Genomic DNA, 20,342 nt, shown 5'->3' on the forward strand with positions numbered 1-20,342 from the left:
ACCAGCATGGCCAATTGGCCATGCTGACAGAGGCTGATGGGAATTGTAGTTCCTGAACATCTGGAGAGCCGCAGGTTCCCTACCGATGCCGCGAGTCCCATCCAAGGGGCGGGGCATAATCTTCGCGTCCCTCTTCCCAGCATCCGTCGCGCGCTGCCCGGCCTGCGTGGGTCGCCATGGAGGGTGCGGCGGTGGTGCGGGTGAAGCGAAAGCGCGGCGGGTCGGCACCGGCCGAAGCCCTGCTGTTGGCCTGCAAGCGACAGCGGACCGAGTCGGAAGATGCCGGCGCCAGTGCGGGCGGGGATGGAGTGGAGAAGAATCTCTTCAAGCTGGTGGCCACCGTGGACTCTCAGGTGAGACCCACCTGCGACGCACCTGGTGGCTACCTCGGATTACTACCTGCGACGCAGTAGGCGAGTCGCTTGACTCCTGCCCGTCTCCTCCTGCTGCTGCAAACGAGGGTTTCCAATTCTCAAGCGCCCCCAGAATTGCAGCTTTGCAGACTCTGCCCTCCCCTCAGGCCCCATCCCCAAATATCTCAAGACATTTGAGCACCAGCATTCAGGTCTCTTTTTATTAGGTCTCAGTTGGCTGTTGTGGGTTTCTGGGTCGTGTGACCATGATCTCATAGTTTTCGCTCCTAACCTTTCACTTACATCTGTGGCTGGCATCTTCAGAGGCATGTCATAGTGACATGTGTTTCTCTCCATGGCACAGTTTGAAGTATCAGAAATAAGTGTGTGGAAGCTGTTGGGACAAATAATTGTTTATCAGGTTATAATAAACACAGGTGTATGGCACTGTTAAACACTAATGTTCAAACCGGTTGTTTTTATTTCTTTATGTATAATCCATCCTTTTCCCCTAGTGACATCCCTAAGTTGCCTATTTCCTCCTCCTCTCCACCATTTTGACCTCATAACAAACCTTCGGCTGAGTGTTCAAGGCTGGCCCGAAGTCATCTGGTGAGCTTCCATGGTAGAGTGGGGATTTAAACCTGGTTCTCCCAGATCCTAGCCTGGCACTCTAACCCCTACACAACACTGCCTCTTAAGGGTACCACAAGACGCTAGTGTGTTGTTGGTGCAACATACTAATTTGGCTACTTTTCTTAGAATCTTTGTCAAGCTAAGACTTCCAGATGTGTGTCTGTATTACTCTGTAGCAGCAGAATAAAACGGGCCCAGTGGCACCTCAGAGACTACCATAATTTATTCCAGTAGAAGCTTTTACAAACCAGAATTCACTTCTTAGCGCTTCCATGTAGTTCATGAGGTAAATCTTATGCTATAACGAATTCCATTCGTCTTTAAGGTGCTACTGCATTCCATAGTCCAGTTTCAAGGGACAGATAGTAGGTGATGTAAAAGGCTTTGAAGTGGGATCTTGCCAGTCAGAATAGAGAATGTTGACTTTGACAGACCCTTCGTTTGACTCCACATGAGGCTGTTTCATGTGTTCATCTAATCCTCTTCTTGCAGCTAGACTTTGTTGCAAGTTATTCTACAGCACCTGTATTAGCATATCCCTGAACTGCTGGATCACATGTCTTTCTCCACAGTTGTGTGACAAAAGAACGACAGTGAAAATGTATGTGGTCTCCAGTATATGCTTGCTGCAGGTGACCCTTGTATTTCTTTGTTGTGCTAGTGGTTATGATTCTGCATGCATGTTACCTTTAAAAAACACTTTTAAGATACTAATTGAACTCAATCCATTTTTGCTTTGTTCAGAATGAGCCTGTTCAGAAGTATATCCAAGAAGCTATTACCAAAAACAAAGCGGCTCAGCGCCTGCGACCGTCATTGGGAAGCGCCCAGAGGATAGTGCAAGACCTTCGTTCTTCCAAGCAGGCCAGAAGGCAGGAGAGCCGTTACCGCCTGATAGCCAGCCACCGTCCAGACCTCACGGACGACAGGAGCGCTCTTTCTGCAGATCAATCAAATGAAAACAAGCAGGTGGCTGCTGAAGCGAAAAAGAACCCTTCCCATGAAGAAAGCTATGGTTTTTCAGGCTGTTCGGGTGAATTTCAGTTGCTTGATATTGTACAAGAGGAAGATGTGGAGAAAGACCCTGGTATACCACAGGTTGGTATTAACAGTCCCATCCAATCAACTGGCCACGGCCATGCCGCCCTGCACCTCCTAAAGAGGTATCCCAACAATGTGAAAAGGCTTGCAAAGTGAAAAAGCCTCCCCACCACCAAGAAGCCTCCATGGGGAACAATAGACTTAGGCCACCTTTTCTGTGGCTTAAGAACATAAGAAAGCCTGCTGGATCAGACCAGAGTCCATCTAGTCCAGCACTCTGCTACTCGCAGTGGCCCACCAGGTGCCTTTGGGAGCTCACATGCAGGATGTGAAAGCAATGGCCTTCTGCTGCTGCTGCTCCCAAGTTCCTGGTCTGCTGAGGCATTTGCAATCTCAGATCAAGGAGGATCAAGATTGGTAGCCAAAGATTGACTTCTCCTCCACAAATCTGTCCAAGCCCCTTTTAAAGCTATCCAGGTTAGTGGCCATCACCATCTCCTATGGCAGCATATTCCAAACACCAACCACGCATTGCTTGAAGGAATGTTTCCGTTTCTTAGTCCTAAATCTTCCCCCTGCCCCCCAGCATTTTCAATGTATGCCCCCTGGTTTGAGTACTGTGAGAAAGAGAGAAAAATTTATCTTTGTCGACATTTTCTACCCATGCATAATTTTATAGACTTCAATCATATCCCCCCTCCGACATCTCCTCTCCAAAGAGTCCTAAACGCTGCAGCCTCTCCTCATAAGGAAGGTGCTCCAATCCCTCGTTGCCCTTCTCTGCACTTTTTCTATCTCTTCGATATCCTTTTTGAAGTGTGGTGACCAGAACTGAACTTAAGTCTAAAGAACCAGCAGCCGGCATAAGGCAGCGAATGGCCAGGAGCAAAGCCAATTAGTGTTGGCTCCTCCCCTGACCCGCCCTTTTTACGCCAGCAGCAACAGTCCCAGCTCTGGAGAGGGCTGCAGCAGCTGCACAACAGCGGATTCGCCCCTCCTCCAGGGCACGTCCCCCAGGGACGGCATATCTACTAGCATAGCCATGCACCACTCCCATGGATGGATTCCCCCCACCCCACCCCCAGATGAGGCTATAATGCTTGAGTGGTCAGCTGCCTGCATTAAAATGCAGCATGAACGTAGAACATATAAATATAGCACATTTAGTTGTCTGAATACTTATGATTTGTATACATCATCAGATTTTTGGGACCACATTTATCTAGCTTGGAAAGGCAAACATTGCATTTGAGATACAGGTTGAAATAAATGATGCGATTTGGTGGTGTAGTTGGAAAATGCTTGATAGTGGAACGCTCTGTAAGCGTCTGGGTGGAAGAACTACAAATCACAAATCTGTTTTGCTGCAGGGAGCTCTCCTTGCCATGTTTGGCTGTTTGAATTTTAATTGACTCCTCCAGCTGGGGCACCTGGCCTGGAACAATCTACAGACTTCCCAGGGCCTTGTTCTGCAGCAATAGGATTTGAGATGGTGGAGTCAAGTGATGGGTTTAGCTATGCACCTAATTCTATAACATCTTTGCTGTTGGGGGGGGGATGACAATCAGGGCAAGGGGGTGCTCCATTCTGATTCCTTTCACAGGAATAACCTCTACCAACCAGAAGTTGGCAAGTAGATATTTACAAGCTTTGATGGAGCCTGTGTTGTGTATTTAACTTTATTTTAGATTTTCATCCTGGCTTACCCCAGCGAAGCTGGGCTCAAAGCTCACTCTATGTTATCACTGGTACTTTCAAGAACTTTAGTGTGTTTACATGTTCTTTACCATAGTATAGTTAGGTTATGTTTACTGTTGCTTTTATCTGAGCTAGACGTCTGGGCCAGAATCTGGGAAGACACATATAACACTGTCCTTTTGCTGAGGATCAATTTTAGGCATGACTGTGTACAGAATAAATTTTTCTTCCCTTTTGACAATGGCCAGTTCATGGATTGCTATTGAAAAATGGTATGAGATGCGGCTGGCCTCTACCAAGGCCAGGGCCTTTGCTTCCCTGGCCCCTGCCTGGTGGAACACTCTCCCTCCAGCTATCAGGGCCTCCAGGGACCTTGGACAGTTCCACAGAGCCCCATGGGACCTTGGACAGTTCCGCAGGGCCTGTAAAACAGAGTTGTTCCACAGGACTTTAGGGGGAGCCAACTGCTGATTGTCTCCCATGCCACATCTCCCCCCAATATATATACCATCCACATTGGCTGTCATTTGCTGTGCCTGGTCTCCTTTTCCAGGTTGCTATCCAAGCCTTGCTTTTCTGCTGGGTTCTTGTTGTCTGTAGTTTACATTAATTCTGTTTTAATTGCTAGTGATGACTTTTTAATTGATTTAACCTTCGTATACCAGCCAGAGCCCCTCAGGGGTGGGCGGTATAGTGAATAAAATAATAAATAAATAAATGTATTTTACTTGTTTTTTGAGAAGTATCAGCACAGAGCCTGGTTGGTTCTTTATAACACTGCGAGATTGCCCCCACCAAAAAAACCCCTGAAAAAACTCTGGGAAAAAACTTTTCTGAGGCCTCCCCCCCCAGTTTTTCTGATGGGAAAATTTAGGGGAAGGCTGAAATGAAGCATCTATGGAATATTTTCTGTTTTAGAATAAGTAAAATTACTTAATATTTTCAATTTTATTTTGTTTAAGTATAAATAATTGGGGCATCTATTATTGTGTTTGTTGATCATTATATTATTAAAGGCATCATAGGGTGCATCAATATGCAACTTTTTCTCAAGTGTTGAGTATACTTAAAACACTTGTTATAGAAAATGATAGCATGTATATTTTAACATTCCATAAATATGCCAAATAGTATAACGTTCTGCTAAGTTATGATGCATTTTTATGCTTTTCCATCAGTAAAAGAAATTTAGGCCTAATAGGAAAGTAAGTATAGCATATATTTTAGTTTTCCCCTAAATTTGTTTTTTCCCGGAGGTGGGGGGGAGTATTGTTTCCCAATGGCTTCAAAATTGTTGGAAATTTTACATCTTGTTCTAGCACCTACAAGCAGCTAGTCTCACAGAAATCATTCATCGGTAGGAAATCTTTAGCAATCTTCACTGATTAACAACATGCCTTAAACAATTGTGTAGTTCTTGTGTACAACATTTTTGTTTGGCTTTATTATTTGCTCATCTGGGTTAACAGGTTGTGATGGACCTAAAATTTGAAAAATACTCACAAATTCTTAAATTATTAGCTCTTAATGGGAGCATTCTGTACTTCTGCCACTAGATGCCAGCAAACAGTAGCATTTAGCTATAGTGTGGATCATTAAGTTGGTACTGTAAAGATTAATAGATTAATCGTAGCATATATTTTCATAGACTGGAGCCCAGTTCCTCTGATGCCCAATCTCTTGCATGACTTTTGATTAAACATACTATTGGGTGACATTTGAATTGGTGAGTTAATCAAGCAACATATTTCTTGGATAACCCTGAAACTGTCGTCTGAGTGCCCATAATAAGGCAACTGTAGCCCAAATCATAACAGCAATGTGAGCTAATTTGAAAGGATTGTTTCCAAGATTTTTCAGTAAAAACCAAGCATGTTCATCTTAGTCATGAATGCTTGTTATATCCTGTTTAAGATATGAAAAAAGAAGAAAGGTGAATGTGTAGGAAGCATGTAACAGATGCGTGTTTTTGAACAAAATTTATCAAGAAGCTTATTAGGTAGAAGGGATCCTAATTAGCAATTTGGGGTTCCAATATTTGTTTCTAATCTAACAGAAAACAGATGATCCGGATGTGATTCTCTGCAATGCTGTAGAAATGATTCGTGAACGCCTAACAGTATCTGACAGCACTAAAGAAGCAGCCTGTAGCATGAAGGAAGAGGAGTATGTTTACGATATTTATTATATGGAAGCAGCATCCTCAGGCTGGATTGAGAACATACTGTCCGTACAGCCTTATCAAGATGATTATGAACTGGTAAGGAGGTGGAAAACGTTACTTCCAGTTGCCCTTTGTGCAACTTTGACTGCGCTTTCTAAAACTGTAGGTTCTTCTTCAAAAGTTTCTTCTTGGAAGGAATCTGTCATACTTGCATCTCTTCTGCAGTTCTTCAGTGTTCCCTTCTTTTCTTTCTTTTGTCCTGATTAGTTAGTACATTTTCACACTGATCTCAAGCATGCCTGTGTTAAATTGCCGTTTTTTTGTTTTTTTAAATCTTGTGGAACATTTCCTTTTCTGTTGTTCTCGTTATATCTACGCGCAAGCTGCTTGAATGCTGCATTTAGACCTGATTCTTTTCCTGTCACCTTTAACTTTTCCTTCTTTAGCAATTTTAACTGTTTCATCAGTTGAGGCTTTCCCTTTCTTTTGGCTATAGGAATAGTCTTTGTGCATTCTTTCTTGGTGATATATTTTTGATAACATGCAGGTGGATGAAGAGGTCATCCCAGAAGAGGTGTATGATGACGATGATGATGAGAACAGTGAGAACAACTGGCGCAATGACTACCCAGATGAAGATGAGTTCGCTGAGGAAGATGAAAATAGTGACAGGGAAACAAGTAAGTGCCTTTTGACCCTGACCATGGGATTGCATGAACTGTTGATACCATTCTGAGTAGCAGAAAGCCAAGAACTGGCCTTATCAAGAATGGACAGTCTTAAGGGGTAGGAAAAGAAAACACACCTTGGTGAGTTTGATATGACTTCTGGGATATTAAGTTGGCTAGTATTTCTAGATATCCTTTATGCTGGGAAATGCATGGCATCAGTGGGACCAACTAGATCAGTTAAGCAAGAATCACAGAGTCTTGAGGCATAGCTCTCAGGACGGCTGTTAGTAGCAACATCCTAGCCAGAACACTGCTGTTATTAGAGAGGAATCTCTCACATACCACATATAAATTTATGTGTGTTTTTTTCTAGGTGGAAGCAGTGATGAAGATAGTGGATACATCAGAACAGTATGGCTATGATCCACAAGCTGAATTTTTAAGAGCACAGGGAACTTTAGTGCCAAGATGACTGGTGACAATGACTTTTGAAGTTTGTAGCACCACAGCTATGTCACTTGTGGTACATGCTGTGCAATTCATTATGGGACAATATGGAATAACAGAAAGGATTTTAGAAATATCTCAGTCCCTGTTCTTGCAACTTCTACCTGCATAGAACAATAAATGTGAAAGAATCCTTGTACTTTTGGGGTTGCCTAACTGAAAGGTACCAAGAAGAGACTCCTTCCTAAAAGTCAGTTTGCCTTCGTTGGTCAGTACTGCATTTTCTATAGATTTTCTACTGTGGACTGAAGTCAAACTGTTATTTGATCTTTAGTGTTGCTGGATTGCTAGGACTTGGTTTTTGAATGTGTAAATGAATACATCAGTGTTGTTTTTCTTGAAATCTCTCACAATTGTACGTTCATGATTCCGACCCTTAATATGGAAGCAGTGCTGTCACTCGAATGATTCTCACACGCAAATGGACAGCGCACACCCATCCCTTCTGTCTGTGTGTTGCTAAGTGCCATCAACTCCAGAGGCATAGCTCCAAGGGGGGGGGGGGTGCGCAACGCACCAGACATGCACCTCTGTGGGGCCATGGCAAAGGCATTCCAGGGGCATGGTGGGGTGTGTGGCAGGGATGGGATGGGGGTGTTCCAGGGGCGACGTTGACGTGGCGGGGCGGAGGACGCACCAGTGCACTGCTCGCTTTTCCCCCTTGCTACCCCTCTGATCAACTCTCTTCCAACCTGTGGCAAACTTGTGAATTAATAATCTCCAAAACATCCTATTGTTAACAGCCTTGTTCACCCCTTCTCATTTCAACAATTTAAGGAGCAGTGGCAGCAAACCCACATGCCCCAAGAATTATTCAGCATTTGCCATAACAGAACTACATTACTGTATACTGTTTGGTAACAAGATAAAGTCTCAGTCATTGCCCTGCATTTCTCACACCATTGGAGCACTACAGTTTAGGCTAACACAAGCCCTTCACCACTAATGCTCAGATTTGATGCTAATAGGCCTTAATTCGCTTTAAGGCTAAAACAGAGGACTTCATCAATGTAGAGAGTGGCTTCTGCTGAAAAAATGGTCAGGAATTTAGAGCATCTGAAAGTAATTTAGTCTGTGCAGCCGTCTACTTAATTTTGCTCTGATTCCACAAACAGGACCAGTGTTCTAGTCTAAACCTCCTGCATGGTCAGCTACTTCCGTGTGTGAAAACAAACATTTAACAATTCAGAGCCTGTAGGGTTTAATGGAAAAAATTAGCCAATCCTGGTGTAAATTTTCTTCAAAGTTAGGAATCTGTGGAGTTTACTGTGTGGAGATATGGGACTAAGTTCTGTGCAGCGTGACCTGGAACCTTTGCTGAAAAGCCCAACACCATTGTGCCTGCCCTGAGGGGGAGCAAGCAAAACTGTCCCTCCTGCCAATATGTGGCAATGGTGGTTGATCCACACAAGCCCAATTCTGGCATCATGATTTCAATGCTCATGCATTGGGTAGGTAGAAAACCTGCTTCTACCAACCTATCTGTCACTTGTACTGCCAGTAGTTTTGACATATTAAGGCTGGTGCCGAGTACTCAAACTGCATATTAAGTCTCTACCCTGATTATAACACTTCCCCAGTGGGTGTTTATTGTGCAGTATAGGTCCAGACTATTCTGTGGTAACTTCCTGATCAGATGAGAGTGATGGGGGGGTACAACCTTTCTCTCACCAAGTCATAGGAGTAGAGGTTTAGTTGTGTTGAGCAGAAGTTTCTCTCAAACAAATCCTCTACAAATACTTCCTGCTCCAAGCATTTGCCCTGTTTCCTACCACAATGTAAAATGGGGTACAATAGTAGCAAATGCATAGTTCATACAGAAGCTGGCAATATGAATACTGGCACAGTTCCAAGTCTAAGCAGTGTGCTAAAGCAGAGGATGCCAACCGGCTCCATGCGTTCCTAGAATTAGCCAATTGTGCTACTTTTGACTCTAATTGTTAGGTTCTAGGAAACCAGTCAAAGGAAAGCGCTGTCTCTTTTCAAAGTCTGCTGTTTATATTTTTAAGAGCCAGCTGGAACATTTCCATTGCCTAAGGCACAGATAGAAAGGAAGGTGCAGAAGTTTGCAGCCCTTCACAGGAAAACTGAATACAATATCCAGGACCCTTGCAGCACACAGAACCACTCGCAGAGAATATACTAAGGCAACCTAATGTTTTCCCTTGCTAAGTAGGGTTGCGCTTCAAAACCTATTTCTGCCTGCTTTGAACGATCATCATGTAATTCACAGACTCAGTCAGAGCTAACATCCACAGTGTAGTACTGATAGATTATGTGGATGTATGGAGTTGGTGTGAACAGTGAAGTATGATTATTCTCCTTCGCGTTCGAACAACAAGAAGATAATGAATGAATACCAGGTTCTCATTATTTTATTCCCACATAGTGGAAGTTAAGTCTTCACCCCCCCTCCCCAAGTTGCTATACATCACAGTGGTATACAAGTAGCCACTATTCTTAACAATCAATTGGACAATTCTGGAACTATCCAATGTAGACTTTTTATACAAAATTCCATTGTGAAAGTATATTGCAGTGTTGATTCAGAGTGCCACTTCTACATGCTAAGGTGAAACAAGGTAGGGGAATTATATAATCTCTTAACAGGCTATTTTTTACTGCTAATGTAAATGGGCAGTTTGGATTCCATTGGAACCTAAATAAAAGATTGAGAGCCCCGTCCAAAGAGGGGAACCTGAATCCACTCATGGGAGCCGCATGCTGCTGGATTCGCTCTCCCCCGGGCACTTACCCTGGTGGAGGGGTGATTCTTGCGGCATATGGCCACCACGGCCCCTCCCTCCTGGCACTGAAGCACAGTCCAGGTCGCTGTGCCAGCATTCCAGGGCCCCTGCTGCTGCTGTCAGCTCCCTCCTGGCCTTTGCCAGCATTACACCAGTGGACTGTACACCAGATGTAAGACACGCTTTTAGGTGGTGCAAGCCCATTGAGGTCTATATAGAGGCTTCTTGAGGGGAGGGAGGCATTTTGACTTTTTAAGCCTCCCCACGCTGCCGGGAAGCCTCTTTGGGGGCAGTGGCCAGGCATGGTTGTGGCCAGGTGCCCAGCGCTTGTATGGGGCTGCCCGATAGGTGGATGTGCTGAGTATTGTTTAAAAGGCTGCAGGGAACAAAGTCTTATCCTGTATGTCAACCTACTCTTGCAGCCAAACTAACTGTGATATGGACTATCCAATCAGAATCTCCTACTTTGAAAGGTTTAACAGCCAAGTGGTGCTGATATTCTGATATGGAAAATTTGTGAAGGATGTTGCACCATTATCTATGATACCATTTCCACAATCTGAACTCCTCTTCCTCCCTGCTACCATCATCTCTGCGGAAGAAAACATATAATACTTCCAAATTTCCATTTCCTCCCTCCACACACACATGGAAAAGGCCAAAATAACCTCTCTTTTTTTGATCAAATCAGCAGCCCCACAGAGAGGCTTTAAAATACAAAGGAACACTTAGCAATCAAAAGCAGATCTACTCAGAAGTCTGACAAGCTACATGTGTGGAGGTATGTGAAAGAGGGAGAAGCAAGCACTTTCCCCTAGTAGGAGGATAAGATGGAACCAACAGTCGGATCACTTCCACAGCCTGGCTCAGCGTAGTGTAGTGGATAACAGCAGGTGGATTCTAATCTGGAGAACTGGGTTTGATTCCCCACTCCTCCACCTGAGTGGCAGAGGCTTATCTGGTGAACCAGATGTGTTTCCACACTCCTACATTCCTGCTGGGTGACCTTGGGCTGGTCACAGTTCTTCGGAACTCTCTGTCCCACCTACCTCACAAGGTGTCTGTTGTGGGGAGAAGAAGGGAAAGGAGCTTGTAAGCCACCTTGAGTGTCCTTACAGGAGAGGAAGGTGGGATATAAATCCAAAACTCTTCTTCATCCCTTCAAGCTGACTGGGGGAAAAAAGGACTCCTCTAGTTGCTGCTGCCTTGGACAAGTGAAAGCCATCTGTGGAGAGCACAGAGATGCACAGCAACTAATATAGTGCCCCATTACTAACAGTTTCCTGTGTAGCATTTCCTGCACATATTAGGAGAGTACAACTGCAGCACAAAAACACTGTAAGAGGACAAATAGATGTTCATAACTATAAACTTCCAGGGGGTGTAAAGGAAAGGATGGCTAAAAATATTCAAACCAAATTCTAAGGAAAGAGTCAAGCTTTTGGTTGGTTTTAAAGTTTAGAGTTCCCCCTGTACATACACACACATGAGGGGTGCAGCCATTTCTCACCTTTTTGCATTAAACATCTCAGGCAAGCCAAATGTGTGTGAGGGGGAAAGTCTTTGTGAACATGGCACATAAGACTTTGCACAGTATATAGATCCCTAAACGATACCATTTCATCCCCGTTCTCAAAGACCCACATACCGAACTGGAAAATTCCATTCTTAATATCGCCAAACATTCTGCTTTATAGGAAAGAAGTCTTTAAATACGGGAAAGATCTCTGATAAGTATTCATTAGTAACTACACAATAAATAGTGCTGAAAAAAGACTGACTAGCCAGTCCCTGCTGTGATATTCTCAGCCTTTGGAAGTATTTAAGTTCCTATTATCACTTTATAGGTTCCAATTGGAACCACCCAAACAAGACCTGGCAGGTGGTTCTTCAGCATTAAAAAAAATTAACTTGGATTGTCCCCGTCTAATGAAATAAAATGTTTCTGTGTTCAAATGTTGAACAGCAGCTTCAGAGCAAGAATTCCACAGTCAGTAGATACACCATGACATCCAAGGATGCTCTACCTGCAGACAAGAGTTCCTAAAGGTGGTAAAAGGTGAACTTTATGCTGAATTCAATCTGTGATTGAACATTTTGCCATAGACCACAAGTCCACAGAGGTCTGCAGCCAGTTAATGCATGCAGGTGGGAAGGATTTGTTGGTGCCTTTTAAACTGGTTTGGAATGGGTGAAAATATAAATAAATAAAACACTGTTGCCATGCGGCTCAGAAGTCAAGTGAAACCAAATTTCCAAACCCTGATTAAAATGCTCAGTTTGCGCTCAAAGAAACATTCCTTATTTTCAGGATGAGTCCTATGCTTGAGAAGGTTGGCCTTTCCAATACAGTTTACAAAAAACCCACCCCAGAAACAAAACACCACACTCCAAAACGCAACCCTAGATCATGACACGGTATGATCTGGGCAACAACCCCCGATCAGGGGGCAGGGGAAGAGTCCCGACTCCAGTCTTGCTCCCTATGTGCCCACAATGCAGGCCCACGGTCTCTCCCACAGCTCGTTTCGTGTTTTAGTCACGTGTGTCTTTACTGAGACTTGGCCTCTAGTATTTCTTCAGACGTATCCATTTCTGTCAGAACGCAGTAACAAAGCAGCTGAGTGGCTCGAGTGACAGCACCTGCACAAGAGATAAAAGGTAAAATGAACCAAGAGACTCTCAAGGTGATATTGGTGTAAAAACCAGTGGCTTACTGAAGCCAGACTGACAACTGAACAGAACACAAATTTATTTATTTTTCCCAAATAAACAGACACTTTATTTCTATTCTGGATTTGTCCCACAGTGATGTATTTTTTTCCCCTAGCAAATACCATCTATTTAACCTTAGGGGTTTTACAAGTTTTCCTTTACTGAATATAGTTTTTCGACACATTGATATGAAAACATGCTGTGTTTTAACTAATAGGGGGGTTAGATCCAGGGATCCATCGGCAAGAACGGATTATAGTTGTGGAGCTTTCCCACCCTTTATGCTCCCAACACAACACAGTGGTCCCTTTAGACTCTGGGAAAGTGGAAAGTTCCTTGAGCACTGGAATTCATATAGCTGTATGGGGTATTATGACACAGGTATATGCCTCCCTTACTAACTTGTCACTTTGCTGGGGGCAGCATGGAGAATTACAGCTCTGTTGAGCTTCGCACACTCACACACAAAGCATGAAACTATCTAGAAGAAAATATCATTTCCTGCTAGGTAGCAGCCATTTCAGGTCATCAACACTCAGAACTGGCTATCTACAAAGTTTTACATTATTTTATGGCTGCGCATATTGGCAAATAAACTTTAGCAGAAACTAGAAACACCACTATAACATTCTTTTTTATGACACAGATGTAAGAAAAATTGTATATATTTTTAAAACATATAATGGCTGCTCCCTGGTTAACATGATTTAAAATGATTCTTGCTGACTTTCTGCTACTCGTTTATTTGTTAAGTGAGAACTTGTCCACACCCTCATCCAATTCTTCTTTACCTAAGATTTTGCTGACCAGTGGAGGTCTTTTGGAAACAGGCAGGTAGACTCCCATGAAGTACACTGGAATCCCAGAGAGTGCAATGCCAATGCCGATCAGGGAATTAATGGTATCACTATAGAGTGGCACAACCACCAGAAACACCGAGCAGATGCAGAAGAATATTGGAAAAAACAGGCTCAGCTGAAAGACAGGAAATGTGGACAACAGATAAGTAACTGGAGGTTCTACAGTTCAATTTGGTTTTTCCATGGTTATGAAGTTTACACATTTCTCATGCAGTCTAAAAAATTTAATGTGTATGCCAATGACAAAGATTTAGTAACAGTGACCTCACAGAACACCAAAATGAAAATTAAGGTTTGAACAATATATTTGACTGTAGATTAATGACTGAAAATGGCATATTAAGTTACATATGAACATCTGTCACAGGAGGTGGTGATGGCCACTCACCCGGATAACTTTAAAAGGGACTTGGACAGATTTATGGAGGCGAAGTTGATGTATGGCTACCAATCTTGATTCTCCTTGATCTGAGATTGCAGATGCCTTAGCAGACCAGGTGCTCGGAAGTAGCAGAAGCAGAAGGCCATTGCTTTCACATCCTGCATGGGAGCTCCCAAAGGCATCTGATAGGCCACTGCGAGTTGCAGAGGGCTGGACTAGATGGACTCAGGTCTGATCCAGCAGGCTCTTTCCTATGTTCTTATCTGAATGTGCCTTTTAAAAGATCATTAAGCCCACAGTATTATCTGCTCTGACTGCCAGCAGCTCTATAAGCCTCAAGAAGAAAAAGGTCTTTTGCCACTGGCTTTCAATGGTAAAGTTTCCATATTTTTAGTGTAAAATTATTTCCTATTTTTAATTGGCATTTTAATATTTTGTTGGAATTAATGGACAGCATTTTTCTCTATAATTTTTATAAATCTGGTCAACTAATACCAATGATCTGTTATCTCTGATAGTCCTAATTAACAAAGAGAGAAAACTTATATTTGCTTTTAAAATACTCACAGAATAATTAATCAAAATCAATTGCTTTTCTTTCCCCCTCTTCCTTTTTAGGAAGTTCAGTGCTTTGGTCAGGCATGTGGTAACTTTCACAAAAACACCGGACAGTGTGAACTGCACAATTTTAAACCACTGATGAAGGCTCTCATGGCTGAAATGTGTTTGGGTTTGGTTGACATGTACTCCATGTTATTTATATTTGTACTTGTTATTAGAAAGATGATTGTAAAAGTGTGACATTCCCATTGTAAAAGTGCAGCTTAACTATAAAAGTTTTTTACACTAGGGGAAAGTACAAATATATGTAATCAAAAAGGGTTGTACAATGCAATTTTTAACATTTATAATCTACATGTGGCATAGTGGTTAAGTGCTTGCACTGCCACTCACATGGTCAGGAGTTCGAGCCCCCTGTGGGTCAGATATCCTGGCAGCTGGCTCATGGTCAACTCAGCCAGCCATCCATTTCTTGGTTGATAAATGAGTACCTAGCTCATAGTCAGGGGGTAAAGAATAGCCCGGGAAAGAAATGACAAACTACCCCACAAAAGCAGCTTGCCTATAAAATCACTGCTTGCAGGGCCTTTACCTTTTTAAAGTTTCTAGAATATTATTTGCAATTGATCTTTATATTCCCAAGCATGCGTTTATTTTCTTTTTTCAATCTTTTTGGTTAGTCTGTTATGAGTTGAACATTTTCTCCTTTCTTGCTTGCTTTCCATACAAGGGACTGAATCTGTGACTTTCTGCATTCAAGGCATGTGTTCTGCCACCAAACTACATCTCCTCCCTTGAGACCCACAGAACTGGTCCCTACCTTGAGTGGTCTGTGCCGATCTGGTTCCTTCCAACGGAGGTAGAGTTGGCCAGCAATTGACAGTCCCACGAAAAACCAATAGCTGAAGCTGAAGTAGTTAATAAGTTGGAAGACATCTTCGACAATCAAGTATATCAGGCTCATAGAACACTGGAAAAATTCCAAGACAGGTATCAGCAATAGTACTTGCTCCCTTTTAAGGGCAATGCTGCTTGACAGAAATGGCCTGCTATCTTACACAACAAAGTCCACTATGCTTACAGTCCTGTTCATATGGATAAACACAGGCATGCATGTTCTCAGTCGCTGTATGACTATCACAGATCATCCGCCCTCTGGATGGTCCAAGCATGGGCTTTTTCGAGGCAGCACTTTGGTCTGCTATCTGATAACCATAAGCAAATATTCCAGGCTGTCCCATCAGAACCTGAAATCTAAACAGGGTCAACCCAAAATTGAACTTGGATGAGAGACCACCAAGGAAGTCCCAGGGTTGCTTTGAAGAAGTAGATAATGGGAAACCGCTTCTGTTGATTTGTTGTTTCGAAAGCCCTCTAGAAATGGAGCAAATCAGAAATAGATGGGAAGCTACCCTCCCTGCTCCCTATTGTGAGAAGGGGAGAGGTGAGACAGCTTTGTGGAATGCTGTGAAGAAAATGACAGTTCTACTGTCCATTAGATTCAACCAAAGTGCATTACTTCCAATTAACATTTCTCCACCTGCTACCATAAGATAAAACACTGTGGGGTGCAACACTTACAGCAATCTTCGCAGCATGTCACTTAATATTTCATCTTAGTATTACTTACATTGAATAGAAGTGCAGGTACAGGTGTAAATCTCCCTATGTGTATCATTGACAAGAGGTCAGGAAGGTGACCCTCCCTGGATCCGACAAAGAACAGCCTGAAAAACAACAGATTGGCCATGATATAACTGAACAAGGCTGCAGACAACTGCAACAGGGTGACAACTTTGAATGCATCCTTAATGAAAATCATTATGAACAAGATTCATAGTTAATCTGAAATACGAGAACCTGACTTTACAGCATGATAGCTAGAAACACCCTACACAAAACTGTCTTGCAGGAATTGCGTAAAAGCATGTTTTATTGATTTTAGAATGTTGAAATATAATCGTTTTGTGTCTTATAATTCACTGTACATTGTTTCAGGTGCCTGCAGGAAGAGAATGTGACTAATACAGTTTAAGTACATATATTGCTAGGTTCCTCAATTGTCACATGAAAGCACAGTTAATATATTCTATTTAAATTTTCTGAGATGCACTTGGAGAGATCAAAGCAAGGCATTTTCATGCCAAAATTATAAAAACTATACTTGCAGCTCAATCCACAGCTATCGGGCGGGTGGGGACAATGACATTCCAGCAATGCGCCACCTCTCCAGAGGGCTTTCTGGCAGTGTGAAAGCCCTCAAAAGTCAAAAAAGAAAGAAAGCTGAGAATTCCCCACAGTTGGGCATAGAGGTAACGTCACGAAAATCACAGCATATTTCTGCCAGCAGCTTTGCTGGCCTTGGGAAGTTGAGTGGGCTCTGGACCCGAATATGTTCAGCGCCCCCACCCCCACCCCCCCACCACACCACTAGAATGCTGGTGTAGCCTGGGCCAGCGTGGGAATGCCAGCTTGAGGCTGGGTGTAGCAGTCAGTCATTGCAGAGTGCCACAGTGGCTGGTCCCTGATGGATTTGCCTCCACTGGCATAAGTGCCCCAGGAAGGACAAATCTGCCGGCATAAGCACATGCTGCCTCTAGAGGAGAATCCCCACTGCCCGTTATATAAAATCTCCATAGAGTAACACTGCTTTGCTGTGCACAGGCTATTTCACATCAGCAGTGGGAATATAGCTTTTCCTGTCTGCACAGAATAGGTTTGCATTGTGGGTACCTAAAGACTCCAGAGAGCTTCTGAACATAACCATTTATCACATGTGCTGGGGTATGTAAGTGTTCTAAACAAAGAAAGTCACTCCATGCCATGATCATTAATTTATTTTTAATACAATATTATTGGTATGTAAAAGACTAAGGTAATGGATAAGAACAGAGACACATGAAGCAAATTAATCAAAATACAATGTTACTCCAGTTTCTACATTCTCAGAATCTTGGAGTGTCTAAAAGCCAATGTGCTACATAATATGTTTCCTAGAACTTCTTTCTGGTGTGAACACAATATCCACACTGCTTTACATTTCACATTTATGCATAATCAGAGGGTATAAAGGTTTTTTTCCCTAAGAAAATAATAAACTTCAGAGATGGGCGGGGTATAAATAAAAGAAAGAAATCTTTTTTTTAAAGATCAGTTATGAGTTTCTATAGCATTGTCAAAGCTACAGTATTACTTTTAAAAACCCACAAACAAAGAAGTCCTTTGAAAACACATTTTTAGAATGCTAACATCACATCGCAAACAACAATTTACACTAAAGAACTGTCCTCTAGGTGGGTTAAGACTTCACAATTCCTTGACTCCCCCACCCAATCCCATCATTCCAAATCTATTTTCTGCCTCTAACGTGGTCTTCAATCCTCCTCTCTCATACTCACCATGTTTACAAAAGAAATATCAATTCTGTATGTTTAAAACAAAGACAGAAGGAACTGCAACAAAGCCGTGCAGGAGAACGTACGAATTAAGCACCAATTCAGCCAAAGTGCAGAAGCACAGAATTTTGTTTGGGGGAGGGGTGGTGGCGGCATGAGACATGCAGTCTTGTGTATGATAATATCAACATTAGAAGCCCTTACCTAGATGATGCTAAAATAGAAGCATTGAGTCCACCAAAACAAGAGAAGGCAACAGCAATTGGGATGATCCAGCTGAATACTCCAAACACTTGCTCAGCAAATGTCTAATGAGTGGAGGGGAAGCAAATCATTAGACTAGGCCCTCCCCTTCCCAAGAAACATAAATTGAACATGAATTCCAAACACACACAAAGATTTTTTTTCTATGAAATGTTAGCATTCAAAAAATAATAAACATCAGCGCAAATAAATTCTTTAAAAATCAAGCAAACCATCACGAGTTGAAGAACTTTTTGTGTCTAGCTTTTCCCAACTCAACGTCATAATGAATTTCAAAGACGTGTTTAGGATTAGGAAACCCACCACACAAAGAATTAGGATTCAGATGCAACCAAGTTGGTTAAATGCTTCAGTTTCTCTGCCTCAACAAAGCCATAAACTGAAAAATACATTATAAAAATATAAAAAAGAGCCCGATTCCAAGTTCAGGAGGGCTATGAAAAGGCTTTTAAAACATTTCTAAAGTTCTAGATAAGGCAGTGATGGCAAACCTTTTCGAGACCGAGTGCCCAGATTGCAACCCAAAACCCACTTATTTATCGCAAAGTGCCAACACAGCAATTTAACCTGAATTCTGAGGTTTTAGTTTAGAAAAAACGGTTGGCGGCTCCCGAGCGTGATGCTGTTACTCAGAGGCTAACCTTAGCGAGGTGGCAGTCGGTGGCACTTTGCCTTTGAAGCAACCGATTGCAGCTGCTTCCTAATGGGTGAATCCGACTTAACCTTAGGATGGTGTTTATATACTCAGAAGCAAGCCCTCCCACTTTGTTACCAGCAACTTTGGGAGCTTACTCCCAGATAAGGATAACACTTTAGTTCTTCGCATGAAAATCAGTGGGGTTTAACAGCACTTAACAGGGTACGTACACTGCTTCCCCAAAACTAGGTCTTCGGTTTAATGCTAATAATCGAGCCCAGCGGCCCAGGCCAGCCTAGATGTGTGTGGGGGGACTCTGTGCATGCCCACAGAGAGGGCTCTGAGTGCCACCTCTGGCACCAGTGGCATAGGTTTGCCACCACTGACATAAGGGTACAGCGAAGGTCGTTCCAAAAACACACACCCTTCCACAAATATTTTGTTAAAGTTCCTGACACTATTGTGGTTTAAGCATCCTTGTTTATTTTCCTTATTTTTAGTACTACTCTTATCTCCCTGATACTACACAAGTCAAAGGGAATCTTTCTTTTAGTCCGATCACCTATTACCACAACTATCATGTGACCATCAGGTAGGCATTTGGCCAGTCTAAATTAAAGTCACAGAAGGACAAAGTATCTCTGTCTAATAAATGTCGAGATACCGGCTCTCAGCTGCAAAGTTTGGGAGCCAATCTTGGGGATAAGCATTCTTCTACCTATTGTTTCCCCCGTCCCCATCCCCAAAATCATTTTTCCTCCTCTTCCTGGTGTTAACTATGACTTTGTATTATATCAGCACTTTATTCAAGCTATGATTAATGTAAGGATTCTTCATAAAGCAGAAACTGTACACATAATCAGATTAAGAAAAGATGTATGTAAGAGGTTTTAATTTGTATCAATGCACATATAATACGCAGTAACAAAGGGAAGGATGAGAAATTGTTTCATGGAGTAAAAAGGAATATGTATTTTCAGGGCCTACCATTATATTTACACCAGCCCACCCAAGGAAAGGTTAGCACTGCATTGTAGTGACTATTGGACTAAACATGGGGAATTGTGGGTTTCAAATTTCAGCAGGCCACAGAAACACTGAGATCTCTGCGCTCAGTTCTGTATCTGCATAATGGGGATTATACAGTCACACGACAGAGAAGTGACGCTGAGACATTTTTACAGTAAATAAACTGTACTGGGCTGGATCCTGCAATGGGAGAACACAAGGAGATTAGGGCTTTGTCTCTTGTTCCCCGTTCTTAGCAACTGATTCCTACCGTGTTTCCCCGAATATAAGACAGTGTCTTATATTAATTTTTGCTCCCAAAGATGCGCTGTGTCTTATTTTCAGGGGATGTCTTATTTTTCTGTGTTCTGTTCATCGGGCTTGCTTCCAAACAAAAACTTTGCTACGTCTTACTTTTGGGGGATGCCTTATATTTCGCACTTCAGCAAAACCTCTACTACGTCTTATTTTCAGGGGATGTCTTATATTCGGGGAAACAGGGTAAGGTTGCAGAACTTGTCTAGAGTACTATAGACCAATACCCACAAGGATCGAGAGGCTGCAGAAGGGAGGAGATGAAACTTCACTTTCTCCCCTTTCTCATCAACAGCAGGAAGAGGCGGAAAATATTATTCCCCCCCCCCTTTCCCCTCCCCACTGTAGTCTTATCCACCTGGTGTTGCAACTCCAGGAACGCACATTC

The 20,342-nt window shown here is 42.7% G+C and overlaps 2 protein-coding genes across 4 annotated transcripts in view; one reads left to right on the top strand and one right to left on the bottom strand.

Annotated features, from left to right (window-relative positions):
• Window positions 1–155: 155 nt before the first annotated feature.
• On the top strand, window positions 156–7,457 carry SLC7A6OS (solute carrier family 7 member 6 opposite strand). Its single transcript, XM_048515199.1, has 5 exons — window positions 156–353; window positions 1,734–2,087; window positions 5,785–5,988; window positions 6,440–6,572; window positions 6,937–7,457. The coding sequence occupies exons 1-5, from the start codon at window positions 177–179 to the stop codon at window positions 6,984–6,986; spliced, it is 918 nt and encodes a 305-aa protein (XP_048371156.1). The 5' UTR covers window positions 156–176; the 3' UTR covers window positions 6,987–7,457.
• A 3,699-nt stretch (window positions 7,458–11,156) lies between these two features.
• SLC7A6 (solute carrier family 7 member 6) overlaps window positions 11,157–20,342 on the bottom strand; it is a 37,355-nt gene continuing 28,169 nt past the window's right edge. For all 3 annotated transcript variants that reach the window (XM_048515997.1, XM_048515996.1, XM_048515998.1), the window contains exons 6-10: window positions 17,935–18,038; window positions 15,966–16,062; window positions 15,156–15,305; window positions 13,324–13,507; window positions 11,157–12,460 (exon numbers count right to left, since the gene is read on the bottom strand). In XM_048515997.1, the coding sequence (XP_048371954.1) occupies window positions 12,369–12,460; window positions 13,324–13,507; window positions 15,156–15,305; window positions 15,966–16,062; window positions 17,935–18,038 (627 nt within the window). In that variant the 3' untranslated portion in view covers window positions 11,157–12,368. The remainder of the gene's footprint in view (window positions 12,461–13,323; window positions 13,508–15,155; window positions 15,306–15,965; window positions 16,063–17,934; window positions 18,039–20,342) is intronic.

This window comes from Sphaerodactylus townsendi, linkage group LG14 (genome assembly GCF_021028975.2).
Source record: "Sphaerodactylus townsendi isolate TG3544 linkage group LG14, MPM_Stown_v2.3, whole genome shotgun sequence".
NCBI lineage: Eukaryota > Metazoa > Chordata > Lepidosauria > Squamata > Sphaerodactylidae > Sphaerodactylus > Sphaerodactylus townsendi.

Excerpts from the sequence above, each read along its gene's own strand:
- SLC7A6OS (XM_048515199.1), top strand. The coding sequence starts at position 177 with ATGGAGGGTGCGGCGGTGGTGCGGGTGAAGCGAAAGCGCGGCGGGTCG. Across the intron at positions 2,088-5,784 it reads AAGACCCTGGTATACCACAG|AAAACAGATGATCCGGATGT; the intron begins GTTGGTATTAAC and ends CTAATCTAACAG. Across the intron at positions 6,573-6,936 it reads AAATAGTGACAGGGAAACAA|GTGGAAGCAGTGATGAAGAT; the intron begins GTAAGTGCCTTT and ends GTTTTTTTCTAG.